The sequence below is a fragment of the Anser cygnoides genome, chromosome Z (assembly GCF_040182565.1).
Source record: "Anser cygnoides isolate HZ-2024a breed goose chromosome Z, Taihu_goose_T2T_genome, whole genome shotgun sequence".
In the NCBI taxonomy this organism is placed as follows: domain Eukaryota; kingdom Metazoa; phylum Chordata; class Aves; order Anseriformes; family Anatidae; genus Anser; species Anser cygnoides.
In genome coordinates, this window is record NC_089912.1 from 84,322,778 (window position 1) to 84,343,320 (window position 20,543).

The 20,543-nt window shown below is 37.4% G+C and overlaps 2 protein-coding genes across 8 annotated transcripts in view; one reads left to right on the plus strand and one right to left on the minus strand.

Moving 5' to 3' along the window:
* UHRF2 (ubiquitin like with PHD and ring finger domains 2) overlaps positions 1-6,158 on the plus strand; it is an 84,205-nt gene extending 78,047 nt beyond the window's left edge. For 5 of the 7 annotated variants that reach the window (XM_048050747.2, XM_066988938.1, XM_066988937.1 and 2 more), the window contains 5 exons: positions 132-269; positions 1,063-1,186; positions 1,579-1,742; positions 4,303-4,401; positions 5,290-6,158. In XM_048050747.2, the coding sequence (XP_047906704.1) occupies positions 132-269; positions 1,063-1,186; positions 1,579-1,742; positions 4,303-4,401; positions 5,290-5,436 (672 nt within the window). In that variant the 3' untranslated portion in view covers positions 5,437-6,158. The remainder of the gene's footprint in view (positions 1-131; positions 270-1,062; positions 1,187-1,578; positions 1,743-4,302; positions 4,402-5,289) is intronic. The other 2 variants (XM_048050748.2, XM_066988939.1) reach the window with 2 other exon arrangements.
* Positions 6,159-9,005: 2,847 nt separating this feature from the next.
* The window catches only part of GLDC (glycine decarboxylase), a 47,334-nt gene continuing 35,796 nt past the window's right edge, over positions 9,006-20,543 (minus strand). The window contains exons 17-25 of the mRNA XM_066988935.1: positions 17,588-17,713; positions 16,556-16,705; positions 15,963-16,075; positions 15,189-15,330; positions 13,995-14,106; positions 12,889-12,984; positions 11,528-11,700; positions 10,682-10,762; positions 9,006-9,638 (exon numbers count right to left, since the gene is read on the minus strand). Of these exons, the coding sequence (XP_066845036.1) occupies positions 9,495-9,638; positions 10,682-10,762; positions 11,528-11,700; positions 12,889-12,984; positions 13,995-14,106; positions 15,189-15,330; positions 15,963-16,075; positions 16,556-16,705; positions 17,588-17,713 (1,137 nt within the window). The 3' untranslated portion in view covers positions 9,006-9,494. The remainder of the gene's footprint in view (positions 9,639-10,681; positions 10,763-11,527; positions 11,701-12,888; positions 12,985-13,994; positions 14,107-15,188; positions 15,331-15,962; positions 16,076-16,555; positions 16,706-17,587; positions 17,714-20,543) is intronic.

Below are 20,543 nucleotides of genomic sequence, written 5' to 3' on the forward strand. Positions count from 1 at the left end.
GCAGGTAATGGAAAGGCCACTTTATAATAATAATGTGTGACTTAGCATTCTGATTTCTTCTTGAACAATGAAAGTACGACTCTATATATGTGTTTCACTTGTAATGGCAGTAATTCTATGTTTTTCTGTAGGTGGTGAAATATTGGCCAGAAATTGGAAAATGTGGATTTTTAGTTTGGCGCTATCTTCTGAGGAGAGACGATGTTGAGCCTGCACCTTGGACTTCAGAAGGAATGGAACGGTCAAAGAAACTGGGTCTGAGTGTACAGGTTCGAATCAGGGCTGGCAGAGCAGGGATTTTTTTCTCAGTTCATGTAAATGCAATCCAAAAATGGAAATCAGTTAAATTAAAGCCCCATTTTTTCCTGTACTTCACTGTGGTAGGATCTTAAAAATAAAACAAACCAAAAAAAACAAAACAAAACAAAAAATTACCAGTAAACTGGAAAAATCTTTTAAAAATTGACAAAGCAGAAAGAAAGCATCACCTACCATTCCATCTTAGCAGGGAATTACTTTGCATATATATATATTAGAAAATTAAGAGTTTGAATCCAGTTTGAAAAATATATCTGAGAAATCAAAAAAAGTGTTCATTTTTATGTGCTTTTCTCTATGTGCGACTGAGGAGTTTGTACAGTTAATGTATTTCAGGCACAAAAGTAAACTGAGCCAGGAGGAATCAGGCACTGCAGAATCCATGAAAGATGGAAAGAATTAACACAGTATTTCTTTTCTCAGCAAGGCAATGGTTTATCATACTATATACCATCATCTTCAACTTTTTAGGAAACTGTGTAGTTGAAAGGGCATGGATTTGGATATCAGTTTCATTTTAACAGAACTCACTCTAGATTAGATCCTTTCACTTGGCTACAATTTCTCAAATATAGATAGTAATTTAAAACTTTTCTACATCATGTAGGGTTTTAAAAATTATTTTGTAATTATTCCAATATGTAGTCATAGGGTTTCAGAGTCTTGTAGAAATTAGTCTTGCTCATATTTGGAAATTCCTGTATGCCAGTGGTTTTTGTTTTAAATCTATGCTTTTTATTTTAGTATCCAGAAGGTTATTTGGAAGCCATGGCTAGTAAGGAGAAGAAAGATAAGGTTAAAAAGCAAACTGTGAAACAGGAGCCAACCAGCCAGAGTAATGGAAACCAGAAAAGGACAATTGACGATGGTATTTCTTTTTACTTTTTAGCATTCATCAGCAAAGTCTTTCTTGTTATGTTTAGTAAGCCAACAACATGAAAACTTTGCAGAAACATGAAGCTATTTGGAGTACCAGTGTAAATTGTTAAGCACATGTTCTATGATACAGTAGTAGCCTAGGGATCTTATGAATTTATTTACTACACTTAGGGTTTTTTTATTTAAGCTCAGTAGAAAAATGAACAGTCTTCTGTGCATTCCTCAGTAATGCTGAGCTGAAGTGAGTTGGAGTAGGGATTTGATTGCCGCATTTTGTGGGTGTAGTCCATGTAGTCCCTTCTAGAAACAGTTTTGCCTTCCCCTTATATTAGCTTAGACTAACACTCTGGTATTACTGTGTCTGATGGTCATAATCTTAAGCAGGTATAGAGGAACCTACAAATACACCTAAAGCCATGAGAATGGGAGATGGAGGGAAAGGAGAAGCTTTCCAATTGACCCAAGAACAGCAATGGCTGATTAGAGAAGATTGTATGAACCAGAAACTGTGGGATGAAGTACTTGCTTCTCTTAAGGAAGGACCAGTATGTTTGCTGCATGCTTAATTTTTTTACTTTCTTTATTTTACTTTCCTTTAAGTGTTAGGAAAAATCTTCAGTCTCTCTTAAAACATAATTTACTTGTTGAACTTTTGCTGAATACATACTGTTTCTAGCATTATTTTTATTTGTAAAGCTTTGATTTAAAGAAAATAATGCTTTTTATAGCAATAGCAATCCAATAGCAAATCCTCTTAAGGTTTGCTGCTGATGACTATGTTGACATCTACATAGTAGAGATCTTGTCTTGCTCAAAAAGCATTGAAAGTGCATTTATGTTCATTTTTGAAGGGAGCATGTTTTCTCTGAAATGAAAATGTATTTTTGTGCTGTACTGATGTGAGAAATCAGACATGAAGAAAGATGGTTCTAGACACCACTTTTTGTTTTGACGGAAAGTAATTTTATGGCAGAAAATATAGCTTGCTTTCTTTGTTTAAGGAGACAGAAGTACAGTCATTTTCAAGCTTAGATACAGAATTTAATATTTTAATCCAAATCGAGATTATTCCACTCTCTAGAGAAGGAACCTTCAGAAAGAGAGAAAATACTTTCCTCCCCAGAATGTCAAGAAAATAGCAAGAGTAGCTCAAGATTGAAGAAACTATAGACACTAATAAAAAAAGAAGTCCACAGAAGGTATATCTCCTGAAATTCTATATCCTTCAGTGATAAGTAGTCTTACCAATGTCAAGTTCGTAGTTATTTTAGCTGTTTTGCAGAAGAAATCAAAGCACGACGAATTTAAAGTAACTTTATAAAACCCTGTATCAATTCAGTGAAAAACAAACCATTGGCTGGAAAATGAGTGTCTAAAATGAACATACATGTCTACTTTATCTGAGAATTACCACTGGCTATTTATAGTGCTTCTCTAACAGAAAAAACATCTAAATATAGCTCCCTGTTCTTTCACTTGAATAGGTTTGCTATAATGCAAAATAATGCTGTACCTTTTTGTAGGAACCAACATTGTAAAGTTACAAGCTTTTGTCTGTGTTCAATCCAGTGTTTGTAATGATCAGAAACAATTTCAGCCCGAAATTGTACATAAGCAAGAGAGATATATGTTTCTAAAAAGGAGAAAACAATGATTTAAAAGCAGTTGAGTTACTGAAAAGTCATTTTTCTACAGGTTCCTAACCAACATTTTGGTAAGAGTTTCATTTGGTTGCTACTAAAGGAAATAAGAATGGGTAGCTGCTATGACGATGTAAAACTTTCTGGTTGAAACAACTACATTCCCATTTTAACTAAATAAATTGTTGTTAAAGATTTTTTAAGTGATTGCAAAGAGCCATATTTTAGCTATAGAGGTACCGTTTTTCTATACTCAAACCTTTATGCCTGAGGTATTTGGAGATCTCTGATGTGTCAGAGATAAACATGCTTGTATGTGTAAAGCATCTGATAAAAATGTATTATGAGATTTCTCAGAGATACTCTGAGAAGATTTAAGAACCGGGCAAGTTGTTTTACAGACTGCAGAGAATTCGGAGGGAGGACAAAAGATGCCGTTAAGCTAGCCATAATCCATAGGCACAGGCAGAGGTGACTTTCTGAGTAAGAGTAATGTGAGGCAGTTTTCTTCTCCCTTGGCAGAGCAGCAGAGATCATTCTGCAGCATTTCTGAGACAAGCAAAATTCTAGCAACAGTTAATAAACACTACTACTAAATGCTATCACCTATGCTAAGAATCAGGCTTGAGGAGCTCTCCAGTACGTTTCATTTTCTTTATAATATTCATACTCAAGTAAATAATCTTTCAAACATTAGTTCTCTGAATTGTGGAAGAGCAGGGAAATTAAATGGTTATGGACCTGCTTCCTGATGAGTGCCACACTCTTGGATTTGGAGGATTTAAGAACTTTTGGAAGTTCATCAATCTTTATGTAAAAAGTGTCATTTACTAAAACTGCACTTTTCAATGAATAGTATTAGAGAAAACATTGTTCCATCCTGATGAAATCAAGGAAGAAACAGTAAGTAGACGTGTAATAAATATGATCAGAATATAGGCACAGATAATAGCATCATGAGGGTGTGAAAATGCCTGGATACATATCTTATCAATATTGTCTTAGTGCTGGTTGGCTCTGGAAGGAAATATAACATTGACCGAGTCTTGAAGAGTACACTAGAGGAGTTCCAGCATAAACTTCGCTTTGCAAAGCGAAGCTGTTGTCTAACCACTTTATAAATTGAGCTTAGCAACTTAAACCACTTTTGTAATATTTTTACTTATTGTTAAGCAAGTTTGGGAAAATAATAGCTTGTTATACACGTCTCATCAGTTAATCTATGCATTTAACACTTTTTCAGAGGCCTAGTGATTTTATCATCTCGGCTTAGGTCTGAGAGTTGAATGTGAATTTCACACATAAGTTCATAAATAATTTACATGTATGTAGTAATTACAGAAGCTGGGCAATGTAGTTTTGTAAATAATAAACTTAGTTAAAATAAAATAAAAATACTTTTTGTTTGCATATTTTTGGTGTGCCTCTTAATAGTATGTCTTTTTTGTCCTTTGCCCTACACTAGAATTTTTTGAAGAAACTGGAACAATCCTTTATGTGTGTCTGCTGCCAGGAGCTGGTTTACCAGCCAGTGACAACAGAGTGCCTCCACAACGTCTGTAAAGTAAGAATAAACTCGGTCATGCTCTGGGCTGTTTTCTTGGCTCTGAGACAGCAGTCACTAGAGCCAAAATGTATTTTAGAACGTCGATAATTATTGCCTAGCATTCTGAGCAATAGCTCGCAACGAGTTTGCCTTCAGTGATTGCTGTGTAATCTTAATTTTACGTAATAAAGAGTGTAACTGTGCTTAGTATAAATCCTGGTAGACATAATGAGTCAAGTTTATCATTGCTGTCATTCCATTGTGTTCGGTGGAGTTATGTTAGGAAAATACTTGGTCCAGGAGCCAAATGTTGGTATGGAAACAATAATTTAATTTTTCATAGTTAAGGAATAAAAATGTGTAACACTTTAATGAAGAGTTGTTGAAACAGTAGAGGGTAAATACAAGAAAATTGTTTGGGTTCGTTACAAATTACCATATTACTCTAAACATGTCTTTAAGGCTTAACTGAGTCTTGTCAGATGAGGTAGATAGATGGATGCTGTTACTTAAACAATATATTTGTTAATTCACCTTCAGCTTGACATGAAGGTCTGAAGTACTGTTGCATTCTAACAGGGATGATAGAAGGAAGCTGCAGACGTGGCTCTGCTTCACAGGAAGGCATTAATGGAAATCTCAGCAGTGATGTTTTTTAATTCCTCCCAGACTCAATGTGTCACATCCCAGTCCAGAGCAGAGTTCTTTTGTTAGGTCATTTTAGTCGCATAGGCAAAAATATGCCCCAGAGGGCTTGGTAATAACTTCCCTTTTTTTTTTTCTTTTTTCTGGAAGTACAGAAAATTGTGTCTTTGGTGTATAGTAATTCCTTAGTTTTTGCTGGTTAAGCTGTCAGTATAAAATGAAGTTCTCACAATTTACTTCTCAATCTTTTTTATGTCCTAGAGTTGTTTACAGCGTTCCTTCAGAGCTGAGGTCTTCACTTGTCCTGCCTGCCGCTATGACCTGGGGAAGGGCTACACCATGGTTCCCAACAAGATACTGCAGACCCTATTGGACCAGTTCTTCCCTGGTTACAGTAAAGGGCGATGATGTGCTCAGATCCTTCCGAACTTCTCCCAGTGACTTTATAGACAGTAAAGGAGAATAAACATGGGGAATTCAACAGTGGACCAGCCAGCTTGATGGGACTCAATATATTGTCACATTTTGAAGCAGCTAACCCTCTTCCCCTCATAGCCATCTTTTTGGTGTAGTGAGAACTCTAATTCTCAGCTGTCTTTTAACATCAAGGGTAGTTTTGGCCAGTTAACAAATAGTTTTTAAAGAAAAAAAAAAGAAAGCCTCAGCTCTTACTGGCCTAGCTGATGCTTAATTTATGATTTGATTTTTTGTAACTACCTCAGGACAGAGGAGGATAAATTATGGGGATGATAAATAGTTAGTGAAGTTTTAGCTACACACTGCCTCCTGAATATTAGTTGTGCCTGGTCCATGTGGTTTGATTTACATAAAAAAATAAAAAAAATAAAAAAAAAGAAACCAACAACAAAACAAAAACCCACAAAAAAAACAGCAAAAACCAGAAACAGCACTTAAGCCAGCTGGATTAAAGAACAGCAAATTCCGTGGTGTGCATAATCCTTTTTTGTCTTTTTCTTCCATTATGCTGTATTTTTTTTTTTTTTGCAAGAACAGGCTGATTTTTAGTCTATTTTTGTGAGCTTCATTGTGCTTTTCTTGTATCTTATGCAAGTTGACTACTAATGACTAATGAGAACAATATGAATGCATTGTTGCTGCATTAGTGTAAAGTGATCTGTGTTTTTTGCACTTAAAGAGGGTATTCAAGACACTCTAGTTGTGTAAAAAATATTTCATATTAAAAACTGCCACTTCTGTATTAGTTAAACTGTATGCTTTTAGTAGGTCTTGTATCAGTGGCAATACATCTACACAGCATTGAAGGCAGTGCTAGCTTGGAGAGGGTTCAAATCGCTTCATATTGTGATCTGAAATTTTATATACAATATATCCCCCCCAAATATACCTTATTAAATATTTTATGATTCAGAAAAGTTGCTAATTTTGTTTTTTACTATTATCCACTTACTTAAATCATAATATTTTTTTGAGATCTATTTTTTTCTGGATTACTACGTACTTTCCTTAGGTGGGCTTCTTTTTCCTTAAAACACGAGGCTTTACATTCTTTTCATTTATCAATGCAAAAATTGTTAAATTAAGAAAAAAACAACACAACCCAACATCTGTATTCATGGGCTCACACGTATTCTACAGCAGTGGCTGTTGTGTTACTACTCTGGTCTCTGCTGAGCTTTTGAAGGAAGCGTGTTGGATTTCAGTCCATGTCCCAGAATCGGAGCGAGCCCTCCCTGCGGGGCTGGCAGCGGAGCTGGGAGCTGCTCAGCGCTCAGGTCATGCACAATGAACCGGTCATTCAGAGGCACGTGGTATTCCTCCTCTCCATGGCCAAATGTTAGCTCAGTGGCTTATTCATTTCTTTCGAAGTAACCTCTCTCTCCTCACCCACCCCCCGGTCTCCTTAGGATTTCAGTAGCATCCAAAATACATAAAGTTGGTAGTGTCCCTGGTAATGTATCAAAAAACCAAACCAAACCAAATCGAACCAAACAGGTGTTGCTGAACAGTTGTGAAAGAATTAGCTCTTTGGCTTTTTCTGTGCTTATTTAAATGAGGATTCAGCCTTTGTTCAGTAGGTGGATTTAGTATTAATAGTAAGCATGCAGTTTAAAAGAGCTGTAGACAGACTTACATCCTGTTGAATGTGTTTTACATAATGGTAGCGCATTTTATTTTATTAACAGATGTCATTTTACCTCTCTAAGGCTCATTTGCATTTTTTTTCAGTAAACAAAGATGCCCTTTTTTCCATTCAATCATTTTTTTTTACCAATTGGTCAATTGGATATATAATAGCTGTGCACCATTTTGAGAGGGAAAACTCTCAAAACTGTGCATAGGAAAACACATTTTTAATTCATGTCCCAGCCTTACATGAGTGTTGGTGGAATTTTTTAGTGCTTATTTTGTGAATGGCTCAGATTTATGTTTACAAAGCCACTCTTATAAGCTTATTTTTAATGCAGGCCTATTAGTAGATCTTGTCTATTAGGAAATGTGGTTATTTCTGATTTATATGACGTCACTGTGATTGAGTTTACTGTTAATCTACCATTAGCCACAAATTTGTTGGTTTAAGGTCAACTGTGGGAAGTGTGCCACTTAATACCAATGTGTACTTTTTTTTTTTAATTTGCTCTAAATTAAAAGTTGCAGTAACAGACACAATCAGGCAACATAACAGTGCCTTTACCACACAATAAAGTAGCCTGAGAAGACTTTGTGGACTTACTTTGACAACCCAGAAAGCCTTTCCTAATATTACAAGCAAAGTTTTGTGGTTTCCTTTTTTTAATACCTCCACAGTGCTGTATCAGTAGCTACTGAAAAAATGCCCTTTTCAGTAGTAGATTCTACATTAGAAAATTCTAATATTCTTCACTCTGTATTTAGACATTTTGAGAGCCAGGTGCAGCTTTTCAAATCAAAACTGATACCTGGCCCAGCCTGCCTTTAATGAAAGCCATTCCTATTCCCAGTCATCTACAGTTTTTTCTGTTTCATTGATCCCCCATGGAAGTCATAAGGTCGGTAATGTATACGTTGCAACTCCAAAATTCCTAAAGGGGACCCAAAAGTACAGTACTTATATGCAGCACCGTAAACACTAGCCTCATCTGTGCCTTTTCAGAGAAAGCTTCTGGGCATGACTGTACACATACACATTCAAGAAGAGGTCGAGCAGTTACTGCTTTTAAGGCACAAAACCATGCATCCCTATTACCTGCTTCCTGATTGACCAAATCCTGCTTCAGGTGGCCACGGGCACGTCTCAATACAGAGGAGCTCGCTTGCATCAAACACAATTGTACCTGCAAAGGTGTGCTCTTTTGCTGTCACATTTACATTCTGTCTGTGTAACTGGACAGGTAGATTTATATAAATATGGCTGGGAACAGATTGGACGATGACCCTGCTTAAGCTTTGCATCCTGACTACCTCGTAATTGAATATGGCATTACGTGTAGCAGTGGGACTCTGGGCTCAGGCTTCTCTGTCAGCATTCTTGGAGGGCCGGAGCTAAAGTTTTGAATCATTTTTATACAAGCTGCAGACTCACGTGACAAAGCAAGGGAAGTTGAATACTCTATATAAACCAATATCCGAAATCAGATATTTCAGAACTATGTAAGGAGAATGCTTTTTTAGACAAGATTTAACTCGAGCACTCCTGATGCTTGAGTTATATGGTGAATATATTAGAAAAGTTTCTCCGTGCCTTCTTTGGAATAAGAGGATTGGATTAGAGGGAACTTCAAGGAAAAATTGATGTGATACAGAAAAAAAGGTAAGTTTGTTACTGCTCAGTAAAACTAACCACGAAAAATCACATATTTAGCTCACTGTTAATCTCTGTCAGTATTTTGTTTCAGATAGAATCAGTTTCCACTGTGGCAACTCTGACAAATAAAAACTTAAGTTTCAGGAGCCTCAGTTCTATACTGCTGTGTTGAACAGAACTACGTAAAAAGTTAAAATCCAGAAAATAATGACACTTAAAATTCTGACCAATTTTATTAGAATACTAACATTGGTAGGTAAAAAAAACAGTATGAAATATTAACATCAGCAATGCTACTGGTAATACGTGAAGTAAATTAAACAATCTACTTCATCTGTTTTTACAAAATATAAACAATTACTATTGCAGTTAATATTTAATTCTATTGCCTTATGCATCTGCATTTTTTCTAACTTTTTTTAACGATATTTTCTATGCCACATCACAAATTGAGAGTTAATTGTTAAAACTTTAGCACAAAACAGACAAAATGCTGAATCAAGGCAACTTTAGTCAGCTGCTGTGGAACACACACATTGTTTACACCTAATGTACTGATTGTATTTACATTTTAACTAAGCTGTGATTCAATTAACAAACGTGAAGATTATCCAAAATATACACAGTATATAAATTCCCTATCAGGTCTGGGAGGAAAAGGCCATCCTGATGGACTCAGAAACTCAGGCAGCTGGAGGCAGTGTTACGAAGACGCTCTCTTCTGTTCAGAGAAGGGAGATTCGTAGGCTTCCATTGGTGGGCAGGTACAAACCAGGTGTTGATCTCCATATATGTCATCGATGCGAGCAATTGTGGGCCAAAACTTGCTCTCAGGTTTCACAAACGGCTAAGTGCAGAACAAAAAGTTGACAAAAATACTTTAATCTTTATGCCAAGCAAATGAGCATAAATGTAATAGACACTAGAAGATTTAAAAATGATAAATGTTGGAAAAGTGGATTTCAAGTGAAATCATAACTCCAATTTATTTTCAATCCCTTAAAGTTAACAAGTATGTATAATAGAGATGGCAGTCAAAAGGCTATTTCCATTTTCAGAAAAGTGCAAGCACGTCCTCTAACACAGGCTTGCAAAGAAGCAGTTATCATAAAATAAATGAAAACTATGATGCTTTGAATAACTGGCTAACAGATAAAAAACACAGAAAAGTGATGGAGACTAACAAGACCCGTGCTGTTCAATACAGTTCTAATTTAAGTGAAAAATAAAATTAATTAAAATAAAATAAGCTAGCAACTTCACAATTACAGTTAAGTAATTCTTTGAAACAGTACATTAGCAATAAAGCAGGTGGAATTCACTTTCAGATGAGAGGAGTGTTTGTTACATGTGTTTAGTTAGCTGTTTATAAGGTTATGGAAGCAATTTTACACAATGCTCTGAGGGAATCTGATATGTGCAGCTCCAGTCTGGCCTTTATTTGTAGCTGGCTCACATTTATGTTGCTTGCCCCATGCTGAGCTTGCAGCTTGTCAAGCTCTCATCTAAGTTCTTTGCAGCAGAGCATTGAGCATCACGATGTGGGACTGTTTTGGGAGGGTCTGGTGCAGAATGTCCAGACTGAAGTGACTAGAGTTCTAACTCACTTCTCAGTAAGAATACCCAATATTTAAATGCTGAGATTTAGAAATTCAAGTTCACACTTCATTAGACTTCTTTTTTTTTTTTAAGTTCTTTTCCTTGTCTTGCAAATAAAACTAATAGAACTGCTGTAGAGCTCACACAAAAGAACAGAGTAACGGTTGAAAAAAAAAGTCTCTATAGTTTTTATTCTTACCAAATTAGTTCTTCTGCAACGGATCAGAAAACCTCAGAGCGGAAAGCAAATTAATGTATTACCACATCACTAGTATTCCATGATTTACTCACCAGTGGGAATGCTGCCACTTCTCTGGAATAAGGACGATCCCACTTTGAAGAAGTGACACAGTTTAGAGTATGTGGTGACATCTACAAGCAGAAAGACATGTTTAAGACATGAAGTTGCTGGATTCAATTGAACAAATCAGTATGAAGCCTTCAAATTCACATAACTACTTAGTCACATTACTGTCTGGAGTTTCTCCTCACAATGTATCTCAGGGAAAAAAAAAAAAGATTTAAAACAGGAAGCAAGTCAGCAAGATATTTTCAATTTGTCTAACGATATCACCCAAGGTTTGCACATGCTTCTAGTTTTTCACTAAATCCTCTCAGTATATAAAAATTTAGTGCAGATTTATAACAGCTGAACAGAACTCGAGCCTATAGCTGTTTTATGCTACAGTTGCTAAAATAATTCATCCAGTCTTTATTTTACTGTTAGTTATAACGTTATTTCACTTCCCTTCTTACATAGATAAATAAGCACCTCTTCCTCATTACTTTGACATGGCCCCTGAAATTATAGACAATATGCTTCCTTAAATAACTTCCTCTGTTATGTCAGCAAAGTTTGGGTTTCTTATTGGGGAAAATCAAAATTCAAATTCAGAGAACTGCTAAGGTTTCTAAATAAGTCAAATTTTGAGATATTCACCCAGCCCCCCAAACTATGCTAAGGCTTGTTATATTCAACCTCACGATGCTCACTCTAGTTTGCACATTGGTTAATGTTGTATTTGTTATACATGGTTATTTTCTGTGGTACTGAAAGACCAGGAAATGGGCTGAAATGGGTTCACGTAAGTCTCCAAGGTTAAGGTGATGCTGATAACTCTCTCTGCATCGTCTTACCTTTAATGGGTTAATCTGAGGGTCCATCCTGCCCCCCTCTATTTCAGCAATTTCCTGTCGAATACTGATCATTGCATCACAAAACCTGTCCAGCTCTGCCTTGTCTTCAGACTCTGTTGGTTCAATCATAAGTGTCCCTGCGACTGGCCAGGACATGGTTGGAGCATGAAAACCTGAAAAAGAAGAAATCAGTCGCTGACAGTAGGTTATGAATTAATATATGCATTAATTAGCAAATGATTCAAAAACTTAGCCCTTTCTATAATCTTTACAGCAGTGAACATGTGAATTGGTAGTGTACTCACTATAAAGGTAAGACAGACTTTTCAGTCCCAGACTCACAGAACGACTGGAATTGGAAGGGACCTCTGAGGACCATCCAGTCCAACCCCCCTGCCAAGCAGGATCACCTAGAGCACACTGCACAGGACGGCATCCAGGCGGGCTTTGAGTATCTCCAGAGAAGGAGACTCCACAACCTCCCTGGGCAACCTGTTCCAGTGCTCTGTCACCCTCACAGTAAAGAGTATTTTCCTCAAGGTATCAAGTATTTTAATTTTTATACATCAAAGGATAATTTATGTTATTTACAATGTAGTTTAAAGTTACACATCAATAATGAAATGTTCTTAAAATCTGTGCTTTTTATTGTGTTAGTTTTCAGCCATTAAGTATATTACTTCTGTCGAGGGTTATTTCCATTCCCTGCTGCTTAATTCAGTAGAAGTGTTTTGCCCCTTTACCTTTTTATGACAGGCTGAATACCAAAGTGAGATTAGTATGGATTTATGCTCAGGGAAGCAAGGAAAAAAAAAAAAAAAAAGGTGGTGGTCTCTCATGATTCCTTTAGTACGCTACTACTAAATGCAGCCTTACGGCACCTCTGTTTAGGCTGCAGATCAGGTTCTTCAGAGCAAGTGTACAAAAGGCAACCTTGGAGCAGCCAGTCCAGGGAAACACTCCTTCCTGAACTGTGCTGGGATAAAAGTGTTTAAATCCTATTATTCTACTTCAAAAGCACTGGTGTTTAGTTTCCATGAATGTATTTAATGTTGGAACCTTATTCAGGTCTTGGCTCCAATCCATTAGCTCCAATGTCTAAGAGTCATGTAATTGCACATTTGGAGGGCAGTTTACAAAGGTGGGGAAGTAGCAGCAGGCTCTTAAGTAGCTGCTACAAATCAATGGACAGAAGAGCTCTCTAAGCTGTCTCTCATCATAAAGATGAGGAGCCCTGAGATGATTTTGGCAGATACAGCATCCATAAGCACAGAACCAGAACGTTTGGGGTACCCCTTAGAACAGATACAGGAAGTTCTCACTTAAGCTGCTGTTTATTTGAAAATATGCATTTGACTCACCATAATCCTGAAGTCGCTTAGCAAGATCCACAGCTTCAATGTTTGCTGTTTTTTTGAAAGGTCTTGTATCCAAAATGAATTCATGGGCTACATAGCCTGTAAACACAAAAGCGTACACCATGTTTACTTGCTTGGAGAATAACCAAGTTATCTACCAAGCAGTATATTTTCAGTGGTTTTGTGGAGAATATGAAAAAGGCAAATTTAAAAATTATCCACTTTGGCAAAAACTCAAATCAGAGAAATTAGCAGGTAAGGACTACACAACCCGGTATTTGAACACTGGCCCTCTAAGTCCCATACAATCTTAAGAAGCTTATTTTGCAAGATCTAGGGAAAGGTAGCCAAAGTAGCTCCTATGATTTGTAAGTACTCTGAAAAATAAGTGGATTTGTCAGTGGCCCAACACCATTTGGGTCGTAGGCTTTCTCAAATTAGCCATGTACAAGATAGTAAGTTTCATGTTATGTAAGAGAAAAGCACATATTATTGTTATAGAGAGGCTAAATGCTGAAATCCATGATCCTGAAGAATATTGTTCTCTGCAGGACAGGAGAACTGTAGCGGGAAACCAGGATCTAGTTGGAATTATTTCACATTGACAAGGGGTTCTCACCTTCCTCACAAAGGAGAACAAGGTATAGAAATGAAGAAAGAATCTATTTATTTTTTCCTCAGAGGATGTGTGCAATGGAAAACATCCAAAAATTGCTTTGAGTTCTTGCATTGTTATATGGGATTTGGAGAGATTATGGGAGATGTGGAGGCCTAATATTGTTGCTTCTGCCTTTTCTACTGTTTCATTAATTTGCTATTAGACTTCAAGGAGAACAATTTGATGTCAAAGTTTATTCCACCTTCTGTCATCATTTCATCTAATTACAAATAGGCATTTTTCTTCTGCTTCCAATTCTTTGTTCCACTGTGGTACCTCCACAGAAGCTGTGTGGCAGGTTATTTCCCTCCTTGTGAACTGCATCAGGTGAAGGCTGAGATACAGCTGCCACACAGCATTACATAAGAACCATACTGCAAGCCAACTTTTACATAGAAGATCATGAAAAAAAGACAGCTTCATAGCAGAAATCAAGTGTTCCAATACTTGCCTCTTACTCCTCTGAAAAGGATTTTGTAGTGCTTCTCCAGCCTCTTTGCCATGTAGTTTGCATTTAATATAGCAATCTCAGAAGCATGTTTAAGACCCTTTGCTCCCATTGTCTGAAAGAGGAATAACATAAAGAAATAGGTCTAAAAACATTCCCAAGCAATCTAAGTGTGTTCTTGTACTGGCAAACATGATAGACAACAGCACATCAATGCATCTGGCTCGTTTATGGCAGTACACTGCTGTTTTATGTTTCCACACCACACTCGCAGAAAAGCACTGGGTGTTACTTTTGAGAAATAGTGGTACGCATGGCTTGTTGCCTAACAGCATTTGCTGAAAGTAAACAAGCAAACAACCCAAACCTCTCCTCAAACCTAGCAGCTTTGAAATGAACAGAAAAAGAAAGAGAGCAGAACTCACAAATTTCATCAATGGGTTTCTAACTGTACACGCTGCCTGCCACCATCCTTATCCCCAGGGAAAGAGTGCTCAGAGAGCCAACTGAAAGCTGTTTGTGGTGTTTGAACAGCCTGTCCCAGCAGCCCAAACTCTGCTTGCTGCTGTCATGTCACAGATCATACTGTGCATTGACAAAGATCAGAGCCAAATGAACACAGATGCAAACTTATTCCTCTGTTAAGGCACTGCAAGAGGAAAGTACTGGAAATGACCTGTGTTTGGCTTTCTTAATACTGCATTTTGAAGTTATGCCAAAGCAGCCTTCATGGTAGTCTCTTTAGATGGGACAGTTAGGAAAAATATTTATATTTACCATAATTATATTTAATTTTATATTATATTTACCATAATAATAATTACCAGCTTTTAAACATAAAAATTTTAATATCAGAGACAGTGGAGGGGCAAGCCTGACTTCAGCTTTCTTGTATGCTCAGAGTCTACCTGTCTCAAGAATTATTACCAAGAGACAGGATTATTAAGCAGGTTGCATGGATACAACACTACTGCCAACCCTTGTCACATTAGTAATTGCAACAGATGGCAATAGGCAGTTCTACCAGAAACGAGGAGATTCAAAGGATTTAAATAACCTGTGACCATGCAGTCTGTGCAAACAGCTTATAAGAATTGCTCTTAAACCTGTGTATGTGATTCTAGTGGTGGTGGTCCTCAGGCTTCCTGAAACACAAACAGATCTTCAGGTAATACACCTTAAAACAAGTCTACGCACCTTGATATACACCCAGGAAATAGGTAATATAGCACTGGAACCCCAAGGTGCAGCACTGACAGTACCCAAAGGACAGGCATCCTTATCTGTCTGAATTTTGATGACAGGATGGGTAGGCAAGTAGGGAGCCAGATGTTTCTTCCTAAAACAAACACACTGATGTTAGAACTTAACTGTGTGTTACCGCTCCTGTACGTTTTCAGCAGTAGCTTCTCGTCACCTTCCTCCTAAACAGAGTCCACCAGACTTGACAGTCCACCACTTCTTCAACAGGAAGTATAGGAGTATAACTGGTAATAACAGTTTGTAAAATGAGTGCGATCTTCTATTGCACAATACTCATGCAACTATCCAAAAGATGATGATTTTTGGAAGGACTAGGAATAAATATTAAATGTTTGTTTAGGAATAAAATTAGTCTAGGATAGATTCATGTTCTTCATCCACCACTTCATTGTTCTGGACTATGTACAATACCAGCCCTCAAAGCCCACAAACTATCTCTGTATTTACTCAAAAGATAGATTGCTGAGCAAGGTCTAGCACACGTACTAAAGGGCCAACATGAAAGTCAGGACTTGGGAATGGACATGAACTTCACCATTCAACAGATCAGCACAGGATTACCTGGAGAAGGACTGAAGCTTACAAACAGAAATACACCTCTCACATTAACAGCTCTGTATTTAAGTAAACTGCCAACCAAAATTCATTAAGGGATTTTGTTTTTTTGTTGATTTATTTTAAAGAAAAAGCTAAGGGAGAGATACTCACACTCCAATTGGTCCCATTCCAGGTCCTCCTCCTCCATGGGGAATGCAAAAGGTTTTGTGAAGGTTTAAGTGAGAGACATCAGAGCCATAATCTCCAGGACGACACAGACCCACCTGTGAAGGGAAAACTGTCTCAAAATACTCTTTACATGCAAACTGATCCCCTGGCATTATAAGACCTGTTACTGCATTCAGAAAAGTACGATGTAAGACATGTTACATATTTTTTTAATTTTCCTTTAACATGATGCATCACAAACAATTATTGGTACTAATACCGTTGTTTTCTTTTCTTTTTTTCTACATGAGGATTTCTTATTCATATCTGAAGAATGCCTTTCACAAAGATTAGGCAGTCTAAGCAATTTTCATTGAACAACTCACACAACTTCCAACATACTTCAGGGCAAACTCAGATAAAAGAGCTCTATCATCATCTAGCTTTCACTACAGGTCTTGGAATCCTCACCTCCCCCCACAAACCCTGTGTTATCTTGTAACGAAGTTATGGTCTGAACTGAGTACTGCTGCGCTATTTTTTTCTAGGGAATGTACATTCCCAATTGTAACACATCTGCCGAGGAGATCACATACTTGGGCATTCATGTTTGCTCCATCCAGGTAAACCTGGCCTCCATTTTTGTGAATCAGCTCACACACATCCCCGATCTCCTCCTCAAACACACCGTTGGTGGAAGGGTACGTGATCATGATGGCTGCCAGGTTCTCTTTGTGTTTGTCCACCTGGAGGCAGGGAGGGAGACAAAGGAAAAGGTCATTTCGCTGAGGCTCAAAAGGCTTCTTCAAGACAAGACCTTTACAAAAGCATGTAACTAACGTCATCGGGTGCTTTCTGGGTGAGATGCCCGTCTGTTAGCAGGCAGCCTAAGTCATTTATAGTCAGCAGTAGATACTGGCCTCTTTTCTTCAGCCATACCAATCCGGAAACAGTATTTTCTTAACAGGTCAGAATTTTAAATTGCGGAAAAAAGCATGATATGAAAAGACAAAATAGCCACTCCTCAGAGACCTTAAAACAGGCCAGGTGAAACGCTTATCCTTCAAGGTAATGTGATTCAAAGACCATCCCCCTACTTTCAGCAATACAGTTTCACTACTACCATAGAAACCTGCTCAAATACGTATTTTCAGAAGTGTGTCCTGCTAATCCACTGGATTCCCAGGATTCACCTGCAGCCAATCCACTCGAAAATGTGAAAAAAGTTGCCTAGCAACACCCTCCCTAGCAGAGGTGTCCTTGAATTTCACCAAATGAAGGCTAAAGTGCAGCTTCAAATGCTTCAGTCTCACGAGCATGCTCCATTCATTTCAAATCCTAAACGTAGATGAAAATGTTCAGCTGTAAAAGAGCCTACTGTGTGGAAAGACTCACTCAGCCACTCCTGCACAAAAGATCCTCAAATTAGAGGAAAGCTCACAAGTGTCACATCTTGTGTGTGAGTGAGAAAAAAAAAAGGAAAGAATTTCTCATTCTTTTCAAGCATGTATTCCCTGTTTTTGCCCTATTTTCTTTCAAAAGAAAATCTGATTCAGCTGCCAAAACTATTACCTGTTAAGGAGAGGGAGTGTTCCTGTCCTGAACACTAAAGCTGATTAAATACTCACCATTGCTTTTAAATGGGAGATATCAATGCTTCCATTTTTATCTACTTCAATTGGTTGAATCTTCATCCCTGCCATCTGTGCACTTGCTGGATTTGTACCATGAGCAGATCTAGGAATAAGGCAAACCTTGGAAAGAAAAAGAAATAGGGTCTAAAGTATAGCTAGTTATAAAAATCTTAAAGTATTATGGTCTATACCCAGCTCCAAATCATTATCAAAGTTTTTAAAAGGAACACTAAGGACAATTTCACCAGCAAATTGCCACTTGCACTGAAGGATACAACAGTTTTCTTTGAAGAAAATCCATACAGGTAGCAACATCAAAATACCCCTTAGGAAAACAAAGTTTCATTTGCCATATAAATCATATCTAGGAATGTATTTCCACAACATTATTTCAGAAACATTTAATATTCTTTCCTTCCCTCTCAGTTATATTTTTAAGACTAATTACCTTTTTATTTTTACTTATTTGTTTTACAATAATCAAGTAATCAGCATCCGGTTTCAAGTATACTGACTTGAAAGGAAAAACTAATTCCAGCTTTCCACGATATCTCAACTGACATCCAAAGTGTTTTCTTCTCTATTATGTTGAAAAGAAAAATTTAGACTGAAATATTCCAGTTACGGATAAGAAGTTTCAGACAGCTACTTACATCCTCTATACAGTTCAGTTAAAAAAAGTGAGAGAGAAAAGTGCTTTTCCTTAAATAAATGTTGGTTCTTACCAGTGACAACTAGGAAAATGGAGCTCAGAATGTTTCTAGACATTTACTAGGAACTCCACCTATTCTAAAGTCAATAAATATACCTTCAAGGATTAATTTAACAAAGTTTATTAAGTTACTCAAACTTAGCTGCATTAAATTGCTGGCAGTAAGGTTTTTTGGTTGATTGGTTGGTTATTGTTTGATTGGTGTAATGAAGAACTGCATCGTAACCTCTATCTCATGCTCCATGGAGACGTTAAAACAAATGTCAATTACTTTAAACGCTATTTCAATTAAGTAACCACTTGATCTCAGCAGATGGCTATTTTCTCTTCTTGCAGTGAAACATCAGTGTTTTACTGTGCAGCTGTGCCAAAAAGGAAGTACAAAGATCCCAGCTCCAGGGGCAGGATGCACTGTGGTACATCTGTGGTAATTTCAATGGTGCAGAAGAAATGTTAAATGAGTTTAGACTGCTACCCAGTCTTGCTGGATTGTATCTGCAGCTGCTGGGTACAGGGTACAGAAGTTTTTGATTAGGCAGCAAAGCAGATGTTGTGAGCTGTCATTTAATGCAAGTATTATTTTTCCAGGAGAGGGCACCAAAGCCAAATGAGGCTGACTAAAAGAGGTTTGATCAGCTGTTTTACTTTCATAAGCTGCAAGCAAACAAACAAAACCCAACTAATCTGTTAGCACACATCCCATCTGCTTTGGAGAGGAAACTACTGAGAACACCTCTAACTTTCTATAACCTGGCCAAAATGTGTGTGAAATGAAGCTGATCTGAACAGGCACAGGCACTAATTCACAGAAAGTGGCAAAGCTGTAGTGTTATGTATTAAACATCGGAGTAGTTCAAATCAGTACAATAGTGATATCTGATAACAGTGACTCTAACCTTAAGTGCTTCAGACCTTCTGTTGACTCTTCATGTATCTGGAGCAAAGATTAGGCTGCCTACCAGCACTGTCATACCTGTCATACAATCGTTCTCTTTTGACTACCACTTTAGCTTTCTAAATGTCTACACAACTCTTTCTTTGCATTGAGTATATAACAGCCCTCACGATGTGGAATATAGATAAAAGAATCATTAGTTACTTGTACTTCTTACATCAAAGATGAAAAACTTGACTTTAAAATAGTTTAACAAAAGCATTGCTACATGGCAGGTTGAATAAGTGTTGTAGACAACAGCAGTGCTAGAATTATGTCCCTTCTGTGCAGTTAATCTTGGTATTTCTGAGCGTAGAACGACCACAGACACACGGAGAAGCCCAAGGACCATGCACGGAATAAGAGAAGCAGCAAAGCATACATAGGTAATCAGAAGATAACTAAGAAATACATTTTCAGTCTAACTCACTTCCTGCTGAGTTAAAGTACTCATAAAACAAAGCCTATAACTGCAAGAATGGCTGATTTCCAGGAAGCTTGTGATCTGGATCCAGCAAAGTAACAAAGAATGAGTTAGTAGTCACTATTCTATTTTAAGCAGTTTTCTCACACAGAAGTGACAGTCTACAGGAGGTTGGGACAACTATCCTTCCATTTTGAGAAGGAGAATTCGTTCCAACGCTGAGTGTAAAATTAAGTTCAAAAAATAAGGATATCATTGCATTAAGGACTTTTTCCACAGAACCACAGAATGGCTGAGGTTGGAAGGTACCTCTGGAGATCATCTAGTCCAACCCCAACCACTGAAATTCAATTCTATGAGTGGGCGAAAGAGAAATATCTAACTAATCTCAGATTCCCAGGAAGTCTTTGATGTGGTCCCAAAGCCAAAGTCCTTAAACTAATTTCCTACAGGGTAAGTGGAAAGGTCCACATGGGTAAATACTTTGATAAAATACTGGAATGAAAGAAAAAGGTAAATGGTCAGTTTTTACTGTGGAGAAGGGTCATCGAAATAGGACACTAAATACCTGTGGTGCTACCCTAGCACTCAACTTGGTCATAACTAGTTTGGAACAGAGATGAACAATGAAGTGTCAAATATCCTGTTAATAAAAAATTACCCAGGACACTAAAAAACATGATTGCATAGTTGAGAATAGATGCCACGGTACTGAGTAATGGCATGAAAACAAACTATTCTGGACACAGACAAGAAAACAAACCTTATCACTACAAAACCTGGACCGTAGTTTTGAAATTCATACCTAAAACCTATGATTACCATAGCCTTTCCTGCAGGCATCACAGATTGTTCAGAAAGCACCTAAAAAACAATATTA